The 20,837-nt window shown below is 38.5% G+C and overlaps 1 protein-coding gene across 1 annotated transcript in view; it reads left to right on the top strand.

The window, feature by feature from the left end:
• Positions 1-20,837, top strand: part of MDN1 (midasin AAA ATPase 1) — a 175,456-nt gene that overhangs the window by 43,019 nt on the left and 111,600 nt on the right. The window contains exons 16-22 of the mRNA XM_058734705.1: positions 3,948-4,159; positions 12,120-12,223; positions 14,530-14,674; positions 15,149-15,245; positions 16,976-17,089; positions 19,105-19,252; positions 20,089-20,199. Of these exons, the coding sequence (XP_058590688.1) occupies positions 3,948-4,159; positions 12,120-12,223; positions 14,530-14,674; positions 15,149-15,245; positions 16,976-17,089; positions 19,105-19,252; positions 20,089-20,199 (931 nt within the window). The remainder of the gene's footprint in view (positions 1-3,947; positions 4,160-12,119; positions 12,224-14,529; positions 14,675-15,148; positions 15,246-16,975; positions 17,090-19,104; positions 19,253-20,088; positions 20,200-20,837) is intronic.

The raw sequence follows: 20,837 nt of genomic DNA, 5'->3' as shown, positions 1-20,837 counted from the left end.
TAACCCTCTGTTCTCTCTATTTAAGAGTCTTTTATGTTTTGTCCCCCTCTATTTTTATATTATTTTTGCTTCCCTTTCCTTAAGTTCATCTGTTTTGTATCTTAAAGTCCTCATATGATATTTCTCTTTCTCTGACAAATTTCCTTAGCATAATACCTCTAGTTCCATCTACGTAGTTGCAGATGGCAAGATTTCATTCTTTTTTTTTTTTTTTTTTTTTTTAAGATTTCATTCTTTTTGACTGCCGAGTAATACTCCATTTTGTGTGTGTGTGTGTGTGTGTGTGTGTGTGTGTGCGCACGCGTGCGCGCGCATACCACATCTTCTTTATTATTCATCCATCGATGAACGTTTGGGTTCTTTCCATACTTGGCTATTGTTGATAGTGCTGCTATAAACATTGGGGTGCATGGGCCCCTTTGAAACAGCACACTTGTATCCCTTAGACAAATACCTAGTAGTGCAATTGTTGGGTCGTAGGGTAGTTCTATTTTTAATTTTTTGAGGAACCTCTACACTTTTCCAGAGTGGCTGCACCAGTTTGCATTCCCACCAGCAGTGCAAAAGAGATCCTCTTTCTCCACATCCTCGCCAACATCTGTTGTTGCCTGAGTTGTTAAATGTTAGCCATTCTTACAGGTGTGAGGTGGTGTCTCGCTGTGGTTTTGATTTGTATTTCCCTGATGATGAGTGATGTTGAGCATTTTTTCATATGTCAGTTGGCCATCTGGAAGTCTTCTTTGGAGAAGTGTCTATTCATGTCTTTTTCCCATTTTTTCACTGGATTATTTGTTTTTTGGGTGTTGAGTTTGATTAAGTTCTTTATAGATTTTGGATACTAACCCTTTATCTCATAATGTCATTTGTAAATATCTTCTCCCATTCCATTGGTTGCCTTTTTTTTTTTTTAATTTTTTTAAACATGTATTTATTTTTTGAGAGACAGAGTATGAGCAGTAGAGGGGCAGAGAGAGAGGGAGTCACGGATTCAGAAGCAAGCTCCAGGCTCTGAGCTGTCAGCACAGAGCCCAACGCGAGGCTCGAACTCAAGAACCGCGAGATCATGACCTGAGCCGAAGTCACATGCTCAACCGACTCAGCCATCCAGGCACCCCCATCAGTTGCCTTTTAGTTTTGCTGATTGTTTCCTCCTCTGTGCAGAAGCTTTTTATTTTGATAAGGTCCCAATAGTTCATTTTTGCATTTGTTTCCCTTGCCTCCGGAGACATGTTGAGTAAGAAGTTGCTGCAGCCAAGGTCAAAGAGGTTTTTGTCTGCTTTCTCCTGGAGGATTTTGATGGTTTCCTGTCTTACATTGAGGTCTTTCATCCATTTTGAGTTTATTTTTGTATATGGTGTAAGAGGGTGGTCCAGGTTGATTCTTCTGCATGTCGCTGTGCAGTTTTCCCAGCACAACTTGCTGAAGAGACTGTCTTTATTTCATTGGATATTCTTTCCTGCTTTGTCAAAGATTAGTTGGCCATACATTTGTGGGTCCATTTCTGGGTTCTCTATTCTTTTCCATTGATCTGAGCGTCTGTTTTTGTGCCAGTACCATACTGTCTTGATGATTACAGCTTTGTAATATAGCTCGAAGCCCATGTTTTGCCCATTTTCAAATGAATTCTTACATGTAGTCTCAGTGTATGTTCTCCCAGGTGTCATGCTGGTTCCCATTGAGTATTTGTGTTACAATTCATTTTTTTCTTTTCTGAAGTGTATATATGTTGTCTCATTTTTTTCATCACTTGAAATATATTGACTTAACTGTTTCAGCCACTATGTTCCACTTTAAGTTAATTCTTGTATGCACTCATGTTCCAGGCTCTGTTTGGAGTCCTTTATCTGTGTTAACTCACGTGGCCTTTTTAACAACCATGAGGCACAGATTCTTACCCCATTTTACACAACAGAGAACTGAGACACATAGGGATTAAGTACCTAGTACAAGGTAGTGGCTGGTTCATGTTTGAACCCAGGCAGTCTGTACTGAACCCAGGCAGCTGCCTCAGTTAGCTTTGGATTCCATTCGTACTATCATCTTTAAGACTAGCAACTTTATTTAAATAACATGTGTGTTTTGTTTAATTTCTCACTATTCCTAGTGTTCATCATCTTTTGTTTTGGTCCAGTGTATAGGTCTCTCATGTTTGCTTCTACTCTTAACTTCCCTACAGTCTCTTCCATTTAGTAGTTAACAGTCCTTTTAAGGTATAATCAGATTGCATTACTCTCTGTCTCAAATCCTTACACTGACTTCTCAGGCCATTTAGAGTATACTCCAAAGGCTTTTTTGGGTCTATAAGACCCTTCATAATCTAGCACTGGTACTTCTCTGACATAATTTCCTCCCTTCGGCTCTGCTGTTGAGCTCCAGCCACACACTTTCCTGTGTTGCACCTGGTTGCTTGCTGTTTTCTGTGTGGCATCCCTTGTGGTCCACAGATGTTTGGCTTAACTCCTTTCCTTGCTTGATTTGGGTTGCCTTGAAACTCATCTTTAACAAAGCCTTTCTGACTGTCATATTTAAATTACCAGTGCCTTCTCCACCCAGTCTCATTTATCTATAATCATAGCACTTAACTACTACTTGATATTTTATAGTAGATGTCTTTTTCTGTTCTTTTGTTAGATTGTAGGTGGGGGAGGACCTTGTGGGTCTTGTTTACTCAGTGCCTAACACCTAACAGGTACTCAGTAAATTTTTGTTGAATAAATGGAATTAAATAAATGTCTTTACTAATGTGTTAGTGCTTACTGGTAAGTGTACATGAGTTTGAAGTTCTCATACTTTTTCTCTCTGGAATCAGACTCTTTGATGGATGCTCAGTATCTGGGCATTGGTTTTGCTTATCTCATGGTTTCTCTCTCACAGTCCAATGAGTAAATAGTGTCCATGAGTTTTCTAATTGTGCTTGATTGTTGCGAAACATACTTGTTTTTGTTTTAGTTCTCAAATTATTTTTTGTGGAAATAAAAGTTATGTCATTGTATTTGAATTATAGTATTTAGTATCTTAGGGTATAGAAAATTGTATACCTGAGGTTTTCCAGGAACAATTAGTTGCTGCTTGAGCAACTTCTAGCTACAGCAGTGGTTCTCAACTGTTTATTATCACCTGTCACCTCCAGATATTACAATTAATATGAACTAATTTCCTAGCTCCCCAACAGAGAAGTGCTAAAGAATAAGAATCTAAATACTAAGAAATAAAATGTTGAGCTTTGGAGGGCCACAGACCATTGCAACATCTAAGGTTTTGTTGCTGTCCTCTCTCCCCTAGTTTTTCTCTTTGAGAGCAATTCTCTCCCCCATCAATTGAGAAGGCATGAACTGTGTTCACTTTTCTTAAGCTAACCAGTTTCAGATGTTGTATTTTCTTCTAAGATATTTTGAAAACTTTTTGGTCAGTCTTGATAAAATTGGTTTATCATTGAGTCTTCTACGTGATGTTTATTTAAACATGTTAGTAAAATAAGTGACATGCCTTTCACTGCCCAACTAGGAATTTCGAATTATTTTCATAATACTGTTTTTACCTTCAGTGTAGACTCTTCACACATTTAGAATGAAGAAAATCGATTATAATTTAAAACTTTAACATAGATTGTTATGTTAATATAGAGAGAGTGAGTCTGAGCAGAGAAGAAGGGCAGAGGGAGAGGGAGAGAGAATCCCAAGTAGCCTCTACGCTTGGTGCAGAGCCCCACATGGGGCTCAGTCCCATGACCCTGGGATTAGGACCTGAGCCAAAATCAAGACTTGGATGCTCAACTAACTGAGCCACCCAGGCACCCCTAAAGCTTTAACATAGATCTTTAAAGTATTTTGATATTATTTCTGATTTTGAGTAAATGAAATCTTGGACCTATTCCTATTTTCTAACACATGATTTCTAATCTCTAGTAGCTTCAGAAGTTTGGGAATTATATTTACCTTTTGTTTCAGTTACAAACCGGTGGACCATAAACTTATTTGGCTGCCCTTACGGGAGGCATTTGAAGAACTCTTTGCCCAGACATTTTCCAAGAAGCAAAACTTTACATTCTTAGGACACATTCAGACCTGTTACAGGCAGAAACGGTGGCATGATCTCCTCAGACTAATGCAGCATGTACACAAGTCGGCCGTCAACAAGGATGGAAAAGAAAGTGAAACTGGTAAGAACAGGACCCATACTGCTAGTGGGAGGCCATGAGGCTTTGGCTTAATTAACAGAATTGAAACCAGTGACCATAGGGTTAATGAACTAATAAGCACAGCTACAGACTAATAAACCAGGCTGCAATGTTTTCCTTTAAATATCCGTGCCTCTTCTCCTTCCGGGAGACAGATTTGAGGCTTGCTCTCCCGTCTCCTTGTCTCACTGCCTCTTTTTTTTTGTTTGGTTTTTAAGATTTTATTTTTAAGTAATCTCTACACCCAAAGTGGGGCTCAAACCTACAACCCTGAGATCAAGAGTTGTGTGCTGTATGACTGCCAGCCAGGCTCCCCTTGGCTGCCTCTCAAGTAAACCCTTTCCTTGCTACATAATCGACATCTTAAATGGCTTTGCTGTGTATTGGGCACATGAACTGGAGTTTAGTTACAAATTCGGTGAGCCAGGCAGGAGCTTTTTGCCAGTGGTTCATGAGCCCCCAGCCGACAACAACAATCTGGGGGAAAGTCTAAGCAGCTGCCTAGGCTCTTTTTCCTAAGGATGACACTCCCTGCCCTGACGGGGTGCTGCCAGCCCTCAGTGTTTAATTTAGCTCTCATTGGCAGGGAATGGTTTTTGGTTTGGGCAGATGTGTCTTGGTGAGGTCATTTCTTCCTTCCATTTGGTTTGGCTCTCTTAGCATCCTTCCCTTGCTTAATTAGAAAAGGTTGACTGTGAAGCCCTGACTTTTAGGGGGAGGAACCAGTGCTCACAGAGGTACTCTGGGTTTCATTCATTTGGTTTGTTGTTGCTTCTTTGGGGATCTTTGGATAAAATCAGCTGCATTGTAATTGGAAAATGGGAAATGACAGTTTGATTCCTGAATGCAGCCTTTTGGGTTATATTCTTTAAAACTGAGCAGTGCTTAGTTATGAACCCATGAAAGGAAAAAGATCTTTTTTGTGACACTGCTTGGTCATAATATTCATTAGACTCCAGGTAATGATGACCAATTAATGAATCCATACGTTATAATACCATTTGCAGTTGGATTTGTTCTGTAAGATTTTGTTTGGATCTTTTTTGTATATTTATGTGTTCATGTATGTTGTAAATATGAGAAATTTTCTCCACCTTTGGATAGTATTGCTAAAATTAGTTTGTAAAGGAGTTAAATATAAGTTGGTTTAAAGGCGAGTGCTTGTGGGGCACCTGGGTGGCTCAGTCGGTTGAACCTCTGACTTTAGCTCAGGTCATTATCTCACAGTTTGTGAGTTTGAGCCCCATGTCGGGCTCTGTGCTGACAGCCTGGAGCCTGCTTCGGATTCTCTGTCTTCCTCTCTCTCTGCCCCTCCCCTGCTTGCATTCTCTCAAAAATAAATAAACATTAAAAAAAATTTTTTTTTTAAAAAGGCAAGTGCTTGTAAGCTTTAGACATTCTAAAACTCAGAAACTAATGTAAGTTTTTCACATTTACGTGATCTGAAAAAATATTTGGTATTAAAGCTAATTTAAGGTTGTTGGTTTAAGGTTGTTTTTTTAATAGACGTGTCTTTAGAATTAACAGCATTACTTTTATTCTGCTTCGATTTACTTAAGTCAAATAAGTTGATACAAAAAAATTTTTTTTAAATATATGTTTCTTGGGAGAATGACTTTCTTCTAAAATTTAGATTGGCAATCTAAACATAACTATTAAGAAAAAAGAAACGGATATAAATAAGATAAAAAAGTTTATAGGTTGGAGAGCCTGGGTGGTTCAATTGGTTAAGCACCTGACTTCAGCTCCAGTCATGATCTCTCGGTTTATGAGTTCAAGCCCCCTGTTGGGCTCTGTGCTGACAGCTCAGAGCCTGGAGCCTACCAGAGATTCTGTGTCTCCCTCTCTGTCTGCCTCTGTCTCTCTCTCAAAAATGAATAAACATTAAAAAAAAAGTTTATAGGTAAACTTTTAAGTAGCTTTCAAAATCTTTGGTCACCTATAAAGTTTTACAAAGTTAAATGATGGGTTAAGTAAATTAATTAAGTATCTATATCATTTCCAGGTAAGAAAACATTAATTACTAAACATAGTTTTATCTGCTTTTGGCTTCCTGTTACAGAGAAACTAAAGATATTTTGGTTTATTAGTAAACATGTTTTTATGGTACACTGAAATAAGGCATACATTTCTAAAAATTCTTCAGTGTAGTCATAAGTTTACCAATATAAAAAATGCCAACACAACAGTTGACAATTAGTTACTGCTTAGTTTTTACTAGAAACTTAAGATTTTTAAGAGTTAAGAATTCTAATACATATAATTAGAATTACTGGAAATGATAAGGGAAACAATTCATATATGCAAGGCAAGTGAGACTGGGTATGTAAAGAGGAAAAATGTAGGTCAAAATATGAATGTAAAAAGGAAAGTTGTAGAAGGTTTGTGAGAAGGGAATCTTTGGAAAGGAATTTTTGTGCATGGTAGTCACTAAGATGAATGATATTAGTTGTTTTTTTGGTTTTGTTTTTTTATTTTTTAATTTTATTTTTTATATTTTAAAATTTACATCCAAATTAGTTAGCATCTAGTGCAACAATGATTTCAGGAGTAGATTCCTTAGTGCCCCTTACCCATTTAGCCTATCTTGCCTCCCACAACCCCTCCAGTAACCCTCAGTTTGTTCTCCATGTTTATGAGTCTCTTCTGTTTTGTCCCCCTCCCTGTTTTTATACCATTTTTGTTTCCCTTCCCTTATGTTCATCTGTTTTGTCTCTTAGAGTCTTCATATGAGTTGAAGTCATATGATTTTTGTCTTTCTCTGACTAATTTCACTTAGCATAATACCCTCCAGTTCCATCCACATAGTTGCAAATGGCAAGATTTCATTCTTTTTGATTGCTGAGTAATACTCCATTGTATATGTATACCACATCTTCTTTATCCATTCATCCACTGATGGACATTTGGGCTCTTTCCATACTTTGGCTATTGTTGATAGTGCTGCTATAAACATGGGGGTGCATGTGTCCCATCGAAACAGCACACCTGTATCCTGTGGATAAATGCCTAGTAGTGCAATTGCTGGGTCGTAGGGTAGTTCTTTTTTTTTTTTTTTTAATTTTTTTTTTTTTTTTACGTTTATTCATTTTTGAGACAGAGAGAGACAGAGCATGAACGGGCGAGGGTCAGAGAGAGGGAGACACAGAATCTGAAACAGGCTCCAGGCTCCGAGCTGTCAGCACAGAGCCCGATGCGGGGCTCGAACTCACAGACCGCGAGATCATGACCTGAGCCGAAGTCGGCCGCTCAACCGACTGAGCCACCCAGGCGCCCCGGTCGTAGGGTAGTTCTATTTTTAGTTTTTTTTGAGGAACCTCCATACTGTTTTCCAGAGTGGCTGCACCAACTTGCATTCTCATGTTTTTGTTTTTTTAAAGAGAGAGAGCGTGCACACAGGGGAGAAGGGGAGAGGGGCAGAGGGAGAGAGAGAATCCCAAGCAGGCTCCTCCCTTAGCATGGAGCCCTACACAGGGCTTGGTCCCATGTCCCTGGGATCATGAACTGAACCAAGAAAAAAATCAAGAGTTGGATGCTCAACCTACTGAGCCACCCAGGAGCCCCAAGATTATGGATATTAGTATGTAAAGTTTATTAGGGAGTGGTCTACACCTGGGTAACAGAAGGGGGTAAGAGAGCAAGATTAAGCAGAAATTAAGCAGTGACACACTATCAACAGAAGCCATAGCTGATTCTCTGAGGAGTTCCAAAAGTTGGATTTTCTTGAGAACCATCCTAAATTGGGGCTGGACTTCTATAATAGTCATTGGATGTGACCACCTGGGAAGAGGGCATGCCCTTGGCAAAGCAATTGTCTTCAGTCAAGGCAGTCCCTGATGGCATCTGAGAGTTGAGGACTGAGAACCTTTCGTTTCTTTTTTTTTTTTTCTTTTTTTGAGAGAGAGCCAGAGCAAGAGCCTGAGCGCAAGTAGGGGGAGGGGCAGAGATGGGGTGGGGGAGGGGGAGGGAGGGAGGGAGGGAGGGAGAGAGAGAGAGAGAAAGAGAGAAAGAAAGAGAATATGAATCTTAAGCAGGCTCCATACCCAGCACAGAATCCATCAAGGGGCTCAATCTCAAGATCATGACCTGAGCTGGATGGTCAGCCAACTGAGCACCCCCCCCCCCCAGGCGCCCCAAAAGCCCTTCATTTCTGATGGAGATTCTGGTTAGCACGTCACCGCACGTGCCACAAGAGATCAGATCTGTGCAGTGCCCTAGATGTCCTTGTCCCAATAACTATATGTCAACATTGGAGATGACAGGGAGGAAAAAAGGAGGGACTGCATACATTTTTAAAGAATTCATCTTGTTGGAAGAGTACGTTTTAATACAGGAAGTATACTGATATAAAACTGGAATTAGGTTTTTCTGTTAAAATGACAGTTTCCTTCGGTTATTGGCCTAATAAGAAATTATAAACAAAGGTTTTTCTTTATCATTAATGTAACCTGCTTAGAAAAACAAAGTTTCTATGTTTTGTCTCTGTTAGATCCTTGATTATTTAAGAAAAGACTTCAGTGTTGCTAACAAATCTGTAACCTTCTGTATTTGCCTTTAGAATCTCTTATTGCTGCCTTGGCTAAATAGATAATTAAATACTAAATTTTGTAATGGTTTGTAATCCTGTTTCGGCATATGCTTTAAAAATTTCTCATATTTCTGACAGACTTCCCAAAATTCAGCTTCTAAATGAAGTCTTTTTTTTACCAACTAGGCTTATTTGGTATATCAAATCACATGGGAAGCATTGTCAAATAAGTGATGATAAACCTTCTGAGGTTATAAGATTTTATTATGTCATCACTTGTAATTCTAATTATTGAAATGCTGACAAATTTCCTTGTCAACTGCATTATAATGAAGTCCCATCATATCTTTAACCGTGGCCATTTTGTAATCTTTTGTCATTTATAGTTACTATTTTACTCTGATGATCTTGCAAATACCTTTCACCTTTAATGCAATGCAAGGAAAGAACTTTTGACAAATACAGTTTTCTCATATCTTTAAGATCATAAAACTGAACTAGGTATAAATTTCTGGAACTAATGAAAAAACTGGATTCAAGCAGAGTAACATGGGACTGAAAGAATTAAGAAAAATGGTTTCATTTTTTATGACTTTTGTTTGAAACATTGCTGGCTCTTTAATGTTGGCCCTTCCAGATTTAAGGAAAGTTTTTCTCTTAAGCTGTGACTTGCAGAAATTTAATACAGTATTCCTTTTTAAACAAATATGAAACATTCATTTTTTTCCCCTACCTGATTCCTCCAGAATTCAAAAATTCTCAGTGAATATTCTTATATTTTCATGGCGGTTATTATTATTAGCATAAGTTCTCTAAGAATCTGTTCTATTTGTAACAGAACACCACTGGAAACATTGGTTATATTACCAAGGCTCTGACTGGAATGTCCTATTTGAGTGTAAAATGCATAGACTCAAATGTGACCACATAGCTTTAAGGATCTAGGTTGACTCTATGGAGCCCATAAAGCCCCTTAGGAATACCAACTTGATACCTTGCTTATAGTGTTTCTAGCAGCCTTATCAGGCCTAGCTTTGAGAGCCCACCTGCAGGACTGCCTCCTGAGCTAAGACAACTGTTGAACAGAACTAACCTATTAAGACTAAGACTGGTTTATAACACCTGGAGTAAACCTCATATCTAGGGTCAGAACAGTTAAACTCAGGCCAAGAAGAAACAATATTGAATTGTGAGGTTTTTCTAACAAAACAAAAACCTGTCAAAAGTGGAGAATGTTAATTTTTTTTTAATGTTTATTTACTGGGGGGGGGGGGAGGGCAACGTATAGAGAATGCAGAGCCTAACACGGGGCTCGAACTCATGAACCATGAGATTATTACCTGAGCGGAAGTTGGACACTTAACAACTGAGCTACCCAGGCGCCCCAAGAATGTTAATTTGTAATGGTATACAAGGACTTTGACTATACTGTGGTAACCCATCAACAAAGCTGAAGCCCTTTCCTTAGTACATGCCCATGGGGCTAGTTGGAAGGGAAGGGGACTTTTGACCTTGGAGAAAACAAGACAAAAAACAGAAGAGGCAGAATCACCCAAACATTGGATGACACACCTTGAGCACAGATTTCACCCACCATCTTTGGAACAAAATTTTGCTAACTATTCTTGTGAGCCCCAACAGATCTTAAGGTATTTTTCAGGAGACGGACTAACAGATGAGTGTGATTACTTCGGGTTACTGGTTTTGCTATTTTGCTGAATACTTTATAGCAGTTTGAATCCATAAGCAATAAAGGCTAGATACCAGGTGAAGGTTTTTGCACATACTTGGAATGCCACTGTAAGAACAGCTGTGTCTCTAATAGAGGAAAAGATAGTGGCCAGATTTCCTGCTTTTTTACTGCATAAGGATCTGAATATAGACATGCAGAAAAATAGACCAGATGGGTGTACCCACATGGTGACCCCTGGAGCTGATTGAACCCACCTGGTCAGAGTGGGAGATGCTGTGTTAGCCCTCCAGGATCCACCTGCTACATTATAAGAATATTCTTCTCCACAGTTAAATATTTCCTGAATTCATCTGCTTACTGTGTCATTGGTGTCACAGGCCAACCCCTACCATGAAGTAATGCCAGTTGACTTTGAGGAAACACCAAGACTTCAATCAGGCAGCTGGCTTTTAAAGGAATGAGGAGATTCAATAGAATTCATTCAATTGTGTTTGAGACTGGTTCCAACACCAGTGAGAAATTCACCTAACATCAGAGCCTCAGAGCATCGCTATGAAAGAATTGGTTGGTGATAATGCAGTTGTCAGCCACAGCAAAAAAATGGGATGTAGTGATAAGAAAGAGCATTGGAGATGCAGTTCTTCCCCAAATTGTAAAGCCCCTTATTCTTGATGAAGTTTATTTGCTGCATGATGAAGATAAGGACTTTAGCTGTGCCTGGTAGTTTGTCTGGTTGCTCAAGATGTCAGCTTTCCGATGTTGCTTCAAAACAACCAAAGAAGACACTACTAGTTTGTTCAAGCAGAATGTACAGGTTAAGCTAAGTACCAGGGAATATTACCAAGAAAGCACGAAGTTGTTTGATTCCTCAAACCGTGAAACTGCACCCTGTTTCAGCAGGAAGTAGCAACAGCTGTCATCATCCCAGTTCCTTCAGGAATAAAGCATGATCAAAAGACAATGGGGATTGAAACTGGTAACCAAAGGGTTAATGGAACTAATGATAAGTGCAGCTGCAGACTAATAACCACAGATGCAACTTTTTACCCACATCTGTTTTCGTTTGCCTTTAAATATCTCTGACTCTTCAGGCTTGTGTATTTGAGGCTTGCTTTCCTGAGTCTCCTCATTTGGCTGCCTCTTAAATGCATCCTTGCGCTCTGTTTGGCTTTGCTGCATGTCAGGCAGACAAACTTGGATTCAGTTATAGAATTAGGAGAGGAGTTTGGGGAAGAATGAAGCAATACAAATTGGAGCTTTCTGGGACTTAGGGGCAAAGATGACTAATTCTGAAGTATTGCTGTTCCTGTGATTCTAGGCAAGATTTCCATAAAAACATGGTTGGTGATGTTGATGTACCAGTACCACTTACTGGTCACTCAATCTTATTTCCTTAGAAAATAAGTTCTTCAAAAAGCTAAGTTCTATAGCCAAAGGGTTTTGGTACCTTAGTTGTCTTCTATGTGCTTTCTTATCCCTAAAATGGGAGTAAGAGTACCTACTTGAAAGGATTGTTGTGAAGGGTAAAAAAATTAATATACACATGCATATATAAATGACCTGATTAGTATAGTTGCTGGTACATAGCATTATATAAGCGTTAGGACTTACTTTTTAGTATGTCTAAGATGTTTGATTTTTGTATGAGTTTTGTGTGTGTGTAAGTTAAATGTATTACAACTCAAAATGTGTGTTAAATTCTTGCCTTTATTCTTTTCTAGGGTTACTCCTAAAAGAGAAATGGGAAGCATTTGGTCTTAGACTCAGCCATGCTCAGCAACAGATGAAAATGACTGAAAATGCCCTCTTGTTTGCATTCGTAGAGGTATTTTGCTTTGGCTGGCTATCTAGGTTAAGGGAATGTTGATTTGATGCAAAATGCAAGTTTAGGCAGGCTACTATTACTGTTGATGTTTTTAGTGCTTGCTGTTTAAAATTTAATAAATACTAATATTTTGTGGGGAGGATTTCTGAAAAATGTCCTTTATGGAAATTGTAAGGTCTTGATAATCACCATTATTTTTTTTTAATTTTTTTTAATTTTTACATTTATTTATTTATTTTTGAGAGACAGAGAGAGACAGAGCACAAGTGGGGGATGGGCAGAGAGAGGAGACACAGAATCCAAATTAGTCTCCAGGCTCTGAGCTGTCAGCACAGAGCCTGACGCAGGGCTCGAACTCACAAATTGCGAGATCATGATCTCAGCTGAAGTCAGACACTCAACCGACTGAGCCACCCAGGCGCCCCAGCACCATTATTTTTAAAGTTGCAGTTGAGGATGACTAGTGAAGTCTGTTTCATGGCAGGGGCCATGGCCGGGAGATTTGAGTGTGTTCTCTTTAGGCCTTACTTTCTATTCTAGTAAATGGATAGCTCTATTGTTTTCTGTCCTGTGACCTGTGGGAAAGATCATCTTAATTAAATTTTCATGTTGGAAGCTTATTAAATTCTTTTGTGGCATAATTGACTATGCCCTGAGAAAGGTAGGAATCTTATTTGAGATGGTGTTTTGGTGAGAGAGCAAGATCATTCAGTCATATGTGCCTCAGTATGGGAAATTTGGTCGTCATTGCTTAATCTTAGTAGGATTTATTTCTAAAATCACCCATTAGGATGTCAAGTGCTTTCAAAATAGGGTTTATACCTGGGAATGCAAGCTGGTACAGCCACTCTGGAAAACAGTATGGAGGTTCCTCAAAAAATGAAAACTATAGCTACCCTATGACCCAGCAATTGCACTACTAGGCATTTATCTAAGGGATACAGGTGTGCTGTTTCGAAGGGACACATGCATCCCCGTGTTTATAGCAGCACTATTAACAATAGCCGAAGTATGGAAAGAGCCCAAATGTCCATCGGTGGATGAATGGATAAAGAAGGTGTGGTGTGTGTGTGTATGTATATATATATATACATATGTATGTATGTATTATCATATGTATACACACACACACACACACACACAAAATGGAGTATTTTTTTTTTTTTTTACAAAATGGAGTATTACTCGGCCATCAAAAAGAATGAAATCTTGGCCATTTGCAGCTATGTGGATAGAACTGGAGGGTATTATGCTAAGTGAAATTAGTCAGAGAAAGACAAAAATCATATGACTTCACTCATATGAAGACTTTAAGAGACAAAACAGATGAACATAAGGGAAGGGAAACAAAAATAATATAAAAACAGGGAGGGGTACAAAACAGAAGAGACTCATAAATATGGAGAACAAACTGAGGGTTACTGGAGGGGTTGTGGGAGGCGAGATGGGCTAAATGGGTAAGGGGCACTAAGGAATCTACTCCTGAAATCATTGTTGCACTAGATGCTAACTAATTTGGATGTAAAATTTAAAAGATAAAAAATAAAATAAATAAATAAATAAATAAATAAATAAATAAATAAATAAATAAAATGAAAAAAAAGGGTTTATACCTATTTTATGATTTGGCATTACAATAGAGTTCAATACATTTGTTCTGTTTTATTGTTTTCAATTAAATTTATTGAAGATTCTGTCAGGATCATCATGAAAGCAAAAGTACAAAGCCATTTAATAATAAAACAATCCAATTTTTGATGTTCTGTCACCTGAGTAGATTTTAATATTTATCTTTCAGTGTTCTTGGAAGTAGAACTTGAAAAGATAACTCAGTAAAGATGAGAAAGATTTATTTTGATATTCTTCAACAAATGTGAAAGGCTGTGTGTTAACAACCACTGTACCTTCTTGATTTAGTCATTTATTTCATCTTTGCATACTCGTCAGTATACTGACCCTGTATTTATTTTGGGTGCTTTTAATAACCATTTGGGCACCTATAAACATCTGAATACATTATAAGTTACCAGTTGCCTCACCATGTATCTCCTGAGATGATTTACTTTGTTGCATCTCTCTGTTAGGCTCAAAGATATTCCCTTGACCCTTTTGGACATTTAAAAAAGGTTGTTTTGGCCTTAGCTCTGACAACAAGCTGGCAGCCATTGGGCCTTTAGGGTGAAAGCTCATCAAGTACAAGAGGTTTGCCCTTGCCTCTTATTTCTAATCCTGCTTGCATAACTGCTCTTGGTGAGTGTATCTTTATTTGAAATGGATTTTTAACATTTTACTTTATCTTTTTTTAGGGTACACTAGCTCAAGCCGTAAAGAAAGGAGAGTGGATCTTATTGGATGAGATTAATCTGGCTGCTCCAGAAACATTAGAATGTCTCAGTGGTTTACTCGAAGGCTCCTCTGGCTCACTGGTGTTGCTAGATCGAGGAGATACAGGTAGCACTTGATCCCTTTGGGGTTTGACTTGGCACCAGACCTTGTGGCCTCTTTAGAGTAAGATTCTTTTGGTTAGGTGTGTTACATAGGTCTCCCAGTGTTCATTCCATAGTACTAATTTTCTGCCAAGTTAGGTAGCATGGGGAATGCAAAGAATAAGATAATTTGTCAAGTTACTTGGGTAGTAGGTAATAGATGTGCATACTCAGTGACAAAATATCTGCTGTTCAATATAATGAACAACGATACCTTAAAAGATGATGGAATGGCAGCAGAAGATTAAGGGGTATATAGGCCTGGAAACTGTTCAGTGGGATTTCAGAAAAAGCAAGGATGGTTTAAGCAGCCAGCAGTAACAGTCTGAGGCAGGGTGTCTTGGCCTTAAGTTTTGGGGCGTTAGATAGTCTTCCTCTGTGGACCTAAGGCTGATGACTTGATGTTACCAGTAGAGAATTTATAATTTTCTCTTAACAGAACCACTGGTTCGTCATCCCGACTTCCGTTTATTTGCCTGTATGAACCCAGCAACAGATGTGGGCAAAAGGAATCTTCCACCAGGAATAAGAAACAGGTGAGGAGACATGGACTGGTTCCTGGGGATGGATGGATGGATGGATGGATGGATGGATGGATGGATGGATGGATGGATGGACTTACTTACTTACTTACTTACTTATTTATTTATTTATTTATTAAGTTCTCTTTGTTTATTGATTGGTAACACTAACACAACCAAACCTCATAAAAATGCTTGAAATTTCTTGATTTCTGATAAGCGGAATCCTTCCTTATGTGTCATATTCCTCTACTTTCTCCAGATGGTAGGAATACAGAGGACTCCAAAACACTGGAGAATTTTTCCTTTAGGTTGTTAGTATGACACTTAATGGATCATGGATATTGTTGAAAACAAAATTTTTTCCTCCTTCAAATATCTTTGTAGTTACCAGAGAAATTTCACATACTGATAAATGTTTAAGTGCATTTTAGGAATGGAATCCCTTTGGACGAGACCAGTGATTTGTAAAAAGCCTTTTAAGTTTCAGTTTTCATCATTAAGCACTAACTGACACCAACAAGGTACTTAGTTGTTGGTATCTTATATATGTAGCATTTGGGAAAAGGTGAATGATCTAATTTTGTTGGTGATCTTTTGTTGAATTTTGAGTTTTAAAATGGTGTTAAAATTTTATTAGATTCCTCCCTCCATTATATGAGTAATAAAACCTTCTTAGGAAAATGTTATAAACTTCATTATGTATTTTCCTTTGCTCCTACAATTTTATCATTTTTTCCCCATGATTTTATTTTTGATGGTGATGTTGATACTGTTCTGTTGTTGTTGCAGCGTGTATGTTTTATTACATGTAGTTAGAATCAAAAACACCTCTGAAAATGAGGACAAATATCTTACTTTTGTAACTCTTTCTTGTAAGGACTGTACATGAAAAACTTCATTACATGCAAATAAATTTTTGGCAACAGTTATCTTTCATTTCATTATGGTCCATATGTATCTACATGAAAGGCTTTTATTTATTTATTTAAAAAAATTTTTTTTTCAATATATGAAATATATTGTCAAATTGGTTTCCATACAACACCCAGTGCTCATCCCAAAAGGTGCCCTCCTCAATACCCATCACCCACCCTCCCCTCCCTCCCACCCCCCATCAACCCTCAGTTTGTTCTCAGTTTTTTTTTTCAACGTTTTTTTTTTTTTTTTTTTTTTTTTTTTTTTATTTTTGGGACAGAGAGAGACAGAGCATGAACGGGGGAGGGGCAGAGAGAGAGGGAGACACAGAATCGGAAACAGGCTCCAGGCTCCGAGCCATCAGCCCAGAGCCTGACGCGGGGCTCGAACTCACGGACCGCGAGATCGTGACCTGGCTGAAGTCGGACGCTTAACCGACTGCGCCACCCAGGCGCCCCTGTTCTCAGTTTTTAAGAGTCTCTTATGCTTTGGCTCTCTCCCACTCTAACCTCTTTTTTTTTTTTTTTTTTCCCTTCCCCTCCCCCATGGGTTTCTGTTAAGTTTCTCAGGATCCACATAAGAGTGAAAACATATGGTATCTGTCTTTCTCTGTATGGCTTATTTCACTTAGCATCACACTCTCCACTTCCATCCACGTTGCTACAAAGGGCCGTATTTCGTTCTTTCTCATACATGAAAGGCTTTTATAGTTTATACTGTAAAAAGTTCAAATGAGTTTCCATAACTTCTTGTGTTTTCTATTTTTTTATTGTCAAAATAGTTGTATTCCTCAAAATTTTAATTCTGTAATAATAATTGTCTTCCAGGTTCACAGAACTTTATGTAGAAGAATTGGAAAGTAAAGAAGATTTACAGATTCTTATTGTGGATTATCTGAAAGGACTGAGTGTGAATAAGATTACAGTGCAAGGAATTATCAAGTAGGTTCACTTTGGTTTCTCTTGATAAACTTTCCCCCTGAACAAACAATGTATGCCTCATGCATCTATATTTATTATTTCTTTTTTGCTAGAGAAGGATTATCATTAAGGTTTCTGTTTTAAAGTAGGGACCTTATGATCTCCTTTGGATTTTCCTAATGAAGCTACATTGACAAGCTTAAGAATCACCACGTATGAGAATATTTAAGTAATTGGATAATGCTCTCCTAATTACTTTTGTATTCATAGCTAAGAGTTTGCATCCGTGGAAGATGTAAATGGCTTCTCTTTTGATCTGTCTTGATGAAATCTTAATTTTTGCAGTTTGCATACTACTTATGTGGGATATAGGGGGGAAAAGGTTGGCAAAATAAGGGATTCAGGTTTAGAATTAATTGAGGCTTAACTGAAAAACATACAGACTGGCCATGTGGCTTGGTGCTTTCTTGAGTCTTTTTTGTTTTTCTGTTTTTGTTTTTTATGCCTTGTGGATAGGGCATAATCTTTTATATCAGATAACTGGATTCTCATACAGGCCGTGTCAGAAACGAATTCTTTCGTCCTGGGCATGTCACTTAATTTTGTCTGTTGTCTAGATAGAAATACACACTATGTAAGTTGGTTTTGTTTTGTTTTTTAATTTATAGGGAGGGAGGGAGAGAGGGCGAGTAGGGGAGGGGAGCAGAGGGAGAGAGAATCTTAAGCGGGCTCCGTCCTCAGTGCATAGCCCAATGAGGGACTTGATCCCACGATGTTGGGGTCATGACCTGAGCTGAAATCAACTTGGATGCTCAAACAACTGAGCTGCCCAGGTGCCCCCTGTGTAAAGTTTTGAAATAGGATCATATTAATGTTTTACTTTGCATTTTGTGGTTTGTTCCTTATTTTGTACAAATAATTACTGAGTTGCCCAGGTACTAGGGATACAGCTATAAATAAGAGACAGAATCCTGGTTCTCCTCATGGACCTTTTAATTCAAGAGGTGAAGGTAACCAATAAATAAGGAGATACATACTTTAATTTTAGGTTGTGTTAAGTGAATAAAAATAACACCACAAAATGGGGATTACAACATACAGGCTTAGAGCCCTATTTTAAATAGGTTAGTTAAGGAGGCATTTATGAAAATGCTTTGAAATGGTTTACCAATACCACATTCTAAAATTGGAACACTTTTTGTTAGCCAAGACTTTGGACAAAAGTATAAATATGTGTGGTTAAAATTCAAAAGTGGAGATAAAACAGGCTAGATAAAGCAGAGGCTCTTGTAAAATGCTGATAGTACGAGTAGTAAGTAGCCACTTTCTGCACAAAAAAGAATATATAGCTAAATTGCAAAGAGGCAAGCCAGATCCCATTTGGGCAAGCACTTGGATTTCATCTGTGACACACATTTGGTTACTCTTGGTCTTGTGTAGCTGATCATCAGTTTCATGAAATTTTAAATTTCTTGCATTTCATGTTTCAGTCTGAAACGTCTTCCATCTTGTCATCTTCTGGACCCCTAAAGCCTATGGCAATGATAACAGTAACAGTCACCTTATATTCATGCTTTTTAAATTTTGTCATTATTGATTATGGCCACATCTATGACCTTTCAGAACACCATGAGTTTTCTCTGTGCTTATCCATCACTATTATCGCTTACATAAGAACTTTATTTCCCCATTGTATTAGAGCTAACTCTGAAACATTATGTTTGGACTCTATATATTCTTGGTAAAGGCCTCTCCTGTCTCTCTTTTTGTTAAGAATCCAATGTTTCTCACCTCTCCTCTTTTCATCCTAAAGGAAATTGATAGATCCTTTTTTTGAAAGAGTCTGTGAGTGTGTGAAAAATAGACTTAAAAGAGAATGTGAGAGGTTTTGGTGAATGCTCTAGCAAGTTGTATGCAAGCTTAACCATCTAATTCTGGGAAAATGGCTTTGGGCCTTATGTAGAAAAATTGGAATAACAGCAAAATAGTGAATGCTAATCAATTAATAAGTCACCTGAACTCTGTCCTTTTTGTAGCTTGTACTCAGCTCTACGGAAAGACTCTGGGACAAAATTAGTGGATGGAACTGGCCATAGACCTCACTACAGCCTTCGGACTCTTTGCAGGGCCCTGCGATTTGCAGCCTCCAATCCGTGTAGCAACATCCAGCGCTCACTCTATGAGGTCTTTCTAAAGTCTGTGTTTTTTGTATGGGAGCTTGGCGGATGGGCTCACCATCAGAAGGGAGGGAGTGATTATGTGTCTGCCAGGTTTGCCTGTGTTTTCCATTTAGTCAGATAAGCCCAGAACATTTCATACCAGCACTACCCTGACCTTCTTCTACCATCCTGTCACATTTAAAAGTTGTTCAGCATGGGGCGCCTGGGTGGCTCAGTCGGTCGAGTGTCCAACTTCAGCTCAGGTCATGATCTCACGGTCTGTGAGTTTGAGCGCTACGTCGGGTTCTGTGCTGACAGCTCAGAACCCGGAGCCTGCTTCAGATTCTGTGTCTCCCTCCCTCTTTGCCCCTCCCCGTCTCGTGCTCGCTTGTGCACGCTCTCTCTCTCTCTCTCTCTCTCTCTCTCTCTCTCTCTCTCTGTCAAAAATAAACATTAAAAAAATAAATAAAAGTTGTTCAGCAGAGGGGGGTGGGGGGATTGCATGCCTGAGTGGCTCAGTCAGTTAAGCATTTAACTCTTGATTTTGGCTCTGCACTGGGTGTGAGGCCTGCTTAGTATTCTCTCTCCCTTTTCCTCTGCCCCTTCCATTCTCATTCTCTCTCTCTCTCTCTCTCTCTCTCTCTCTCTCTCTTTCTCTTTCCCCCTACTCTCTCCCTCTCTCCCTTCCCCTTCTCTCCCTCTCTGCCCCTCCTTCCCTCCCTCCCTCAAGGAAAAATAAAAATAGTTCTGGGAACCAGTACCATCTAAGAAGGTTGAATTTTGTTCCCGAAATATGTTGGCCTGTTACTGCAGAAGGGTAATTAGTTTTATGCATATTTGTTTATTCTTTTTTTTCCCTAGGGCTTTTGTTTGGGTTTCTTAACACAGCTTGATAGGGCATCACATCCAGTAGTTCAGAAGCTCATTTGTCAACACCTTATCTCTGGCAGTGTAAAAAGTCTGCTGAAGCAGGTATGTTTTTTGATGTTTTTGACTTGTTTAATGTAAATGAATGGCTGAATTATCAACTTTTCAGCTTTTTTTTTTGCAGAAGTAATCTGTTGCAAAAGATTTAAATATTAGAGGGTGTCTTAGATGGTGCAAATTCCCAATAATCCTACTGCTACTCTTTAGAGATTTAAGCCTTATAGTCATTTCCACCTAAATTATGTATGTTTTTATTTTCTTATATATTCACATTCTGACTGTGTGTATAGATTTACCAAGGCAAATTCTTACTTGCTTTTATTTTAATTCCTATTTAACCTACAGTGTTCTATTAGTTTCAGGTGTACAATATAGTGATTCAAAAATTCTGTACATTATTCGGTGTTCATCACAGTGAGTTTTCTTTTAATCCCTTCATCTGTTTTACCCATCCACACTCCCGCTTCCCCTCTGGTAATCATCAGTTTGTTCTCTATAGTTAAGAGTCTGTTTTTTGGTTTGTCTTTTGGTTGTTTTTTGTTTGTTTCTTCAGACTCATATATGAGTGAAATCATATGGCATTTGTCTTTCTGACTTACTCCACTTAGAGTCAAATTCTAATACACATATCTAATATAAATGATTTTAAAAGGATCATCTTGGGGCACCTGGGTGGCTCAGTT

This window comes from Neofelis nebulosa, chromosome 6, assembly GCF_028018385.1.
Source record: "Neofelis nebulosa isolate mNeoNeb1 chromosome 6, mNeoNeb1.pri, whole genome shotgun sequence".
In the NCBI taxonomy this organism is placed as follows: domain Eukaryota; kingdom Metazoa; phylum Chordata; class Mammalia; order Carnivora; family Felidae; genus Neofelis; species Neofelis nebulosa.
This window is presented reverse-complemented; position numbering and strand designations above follow the sequence as displayed.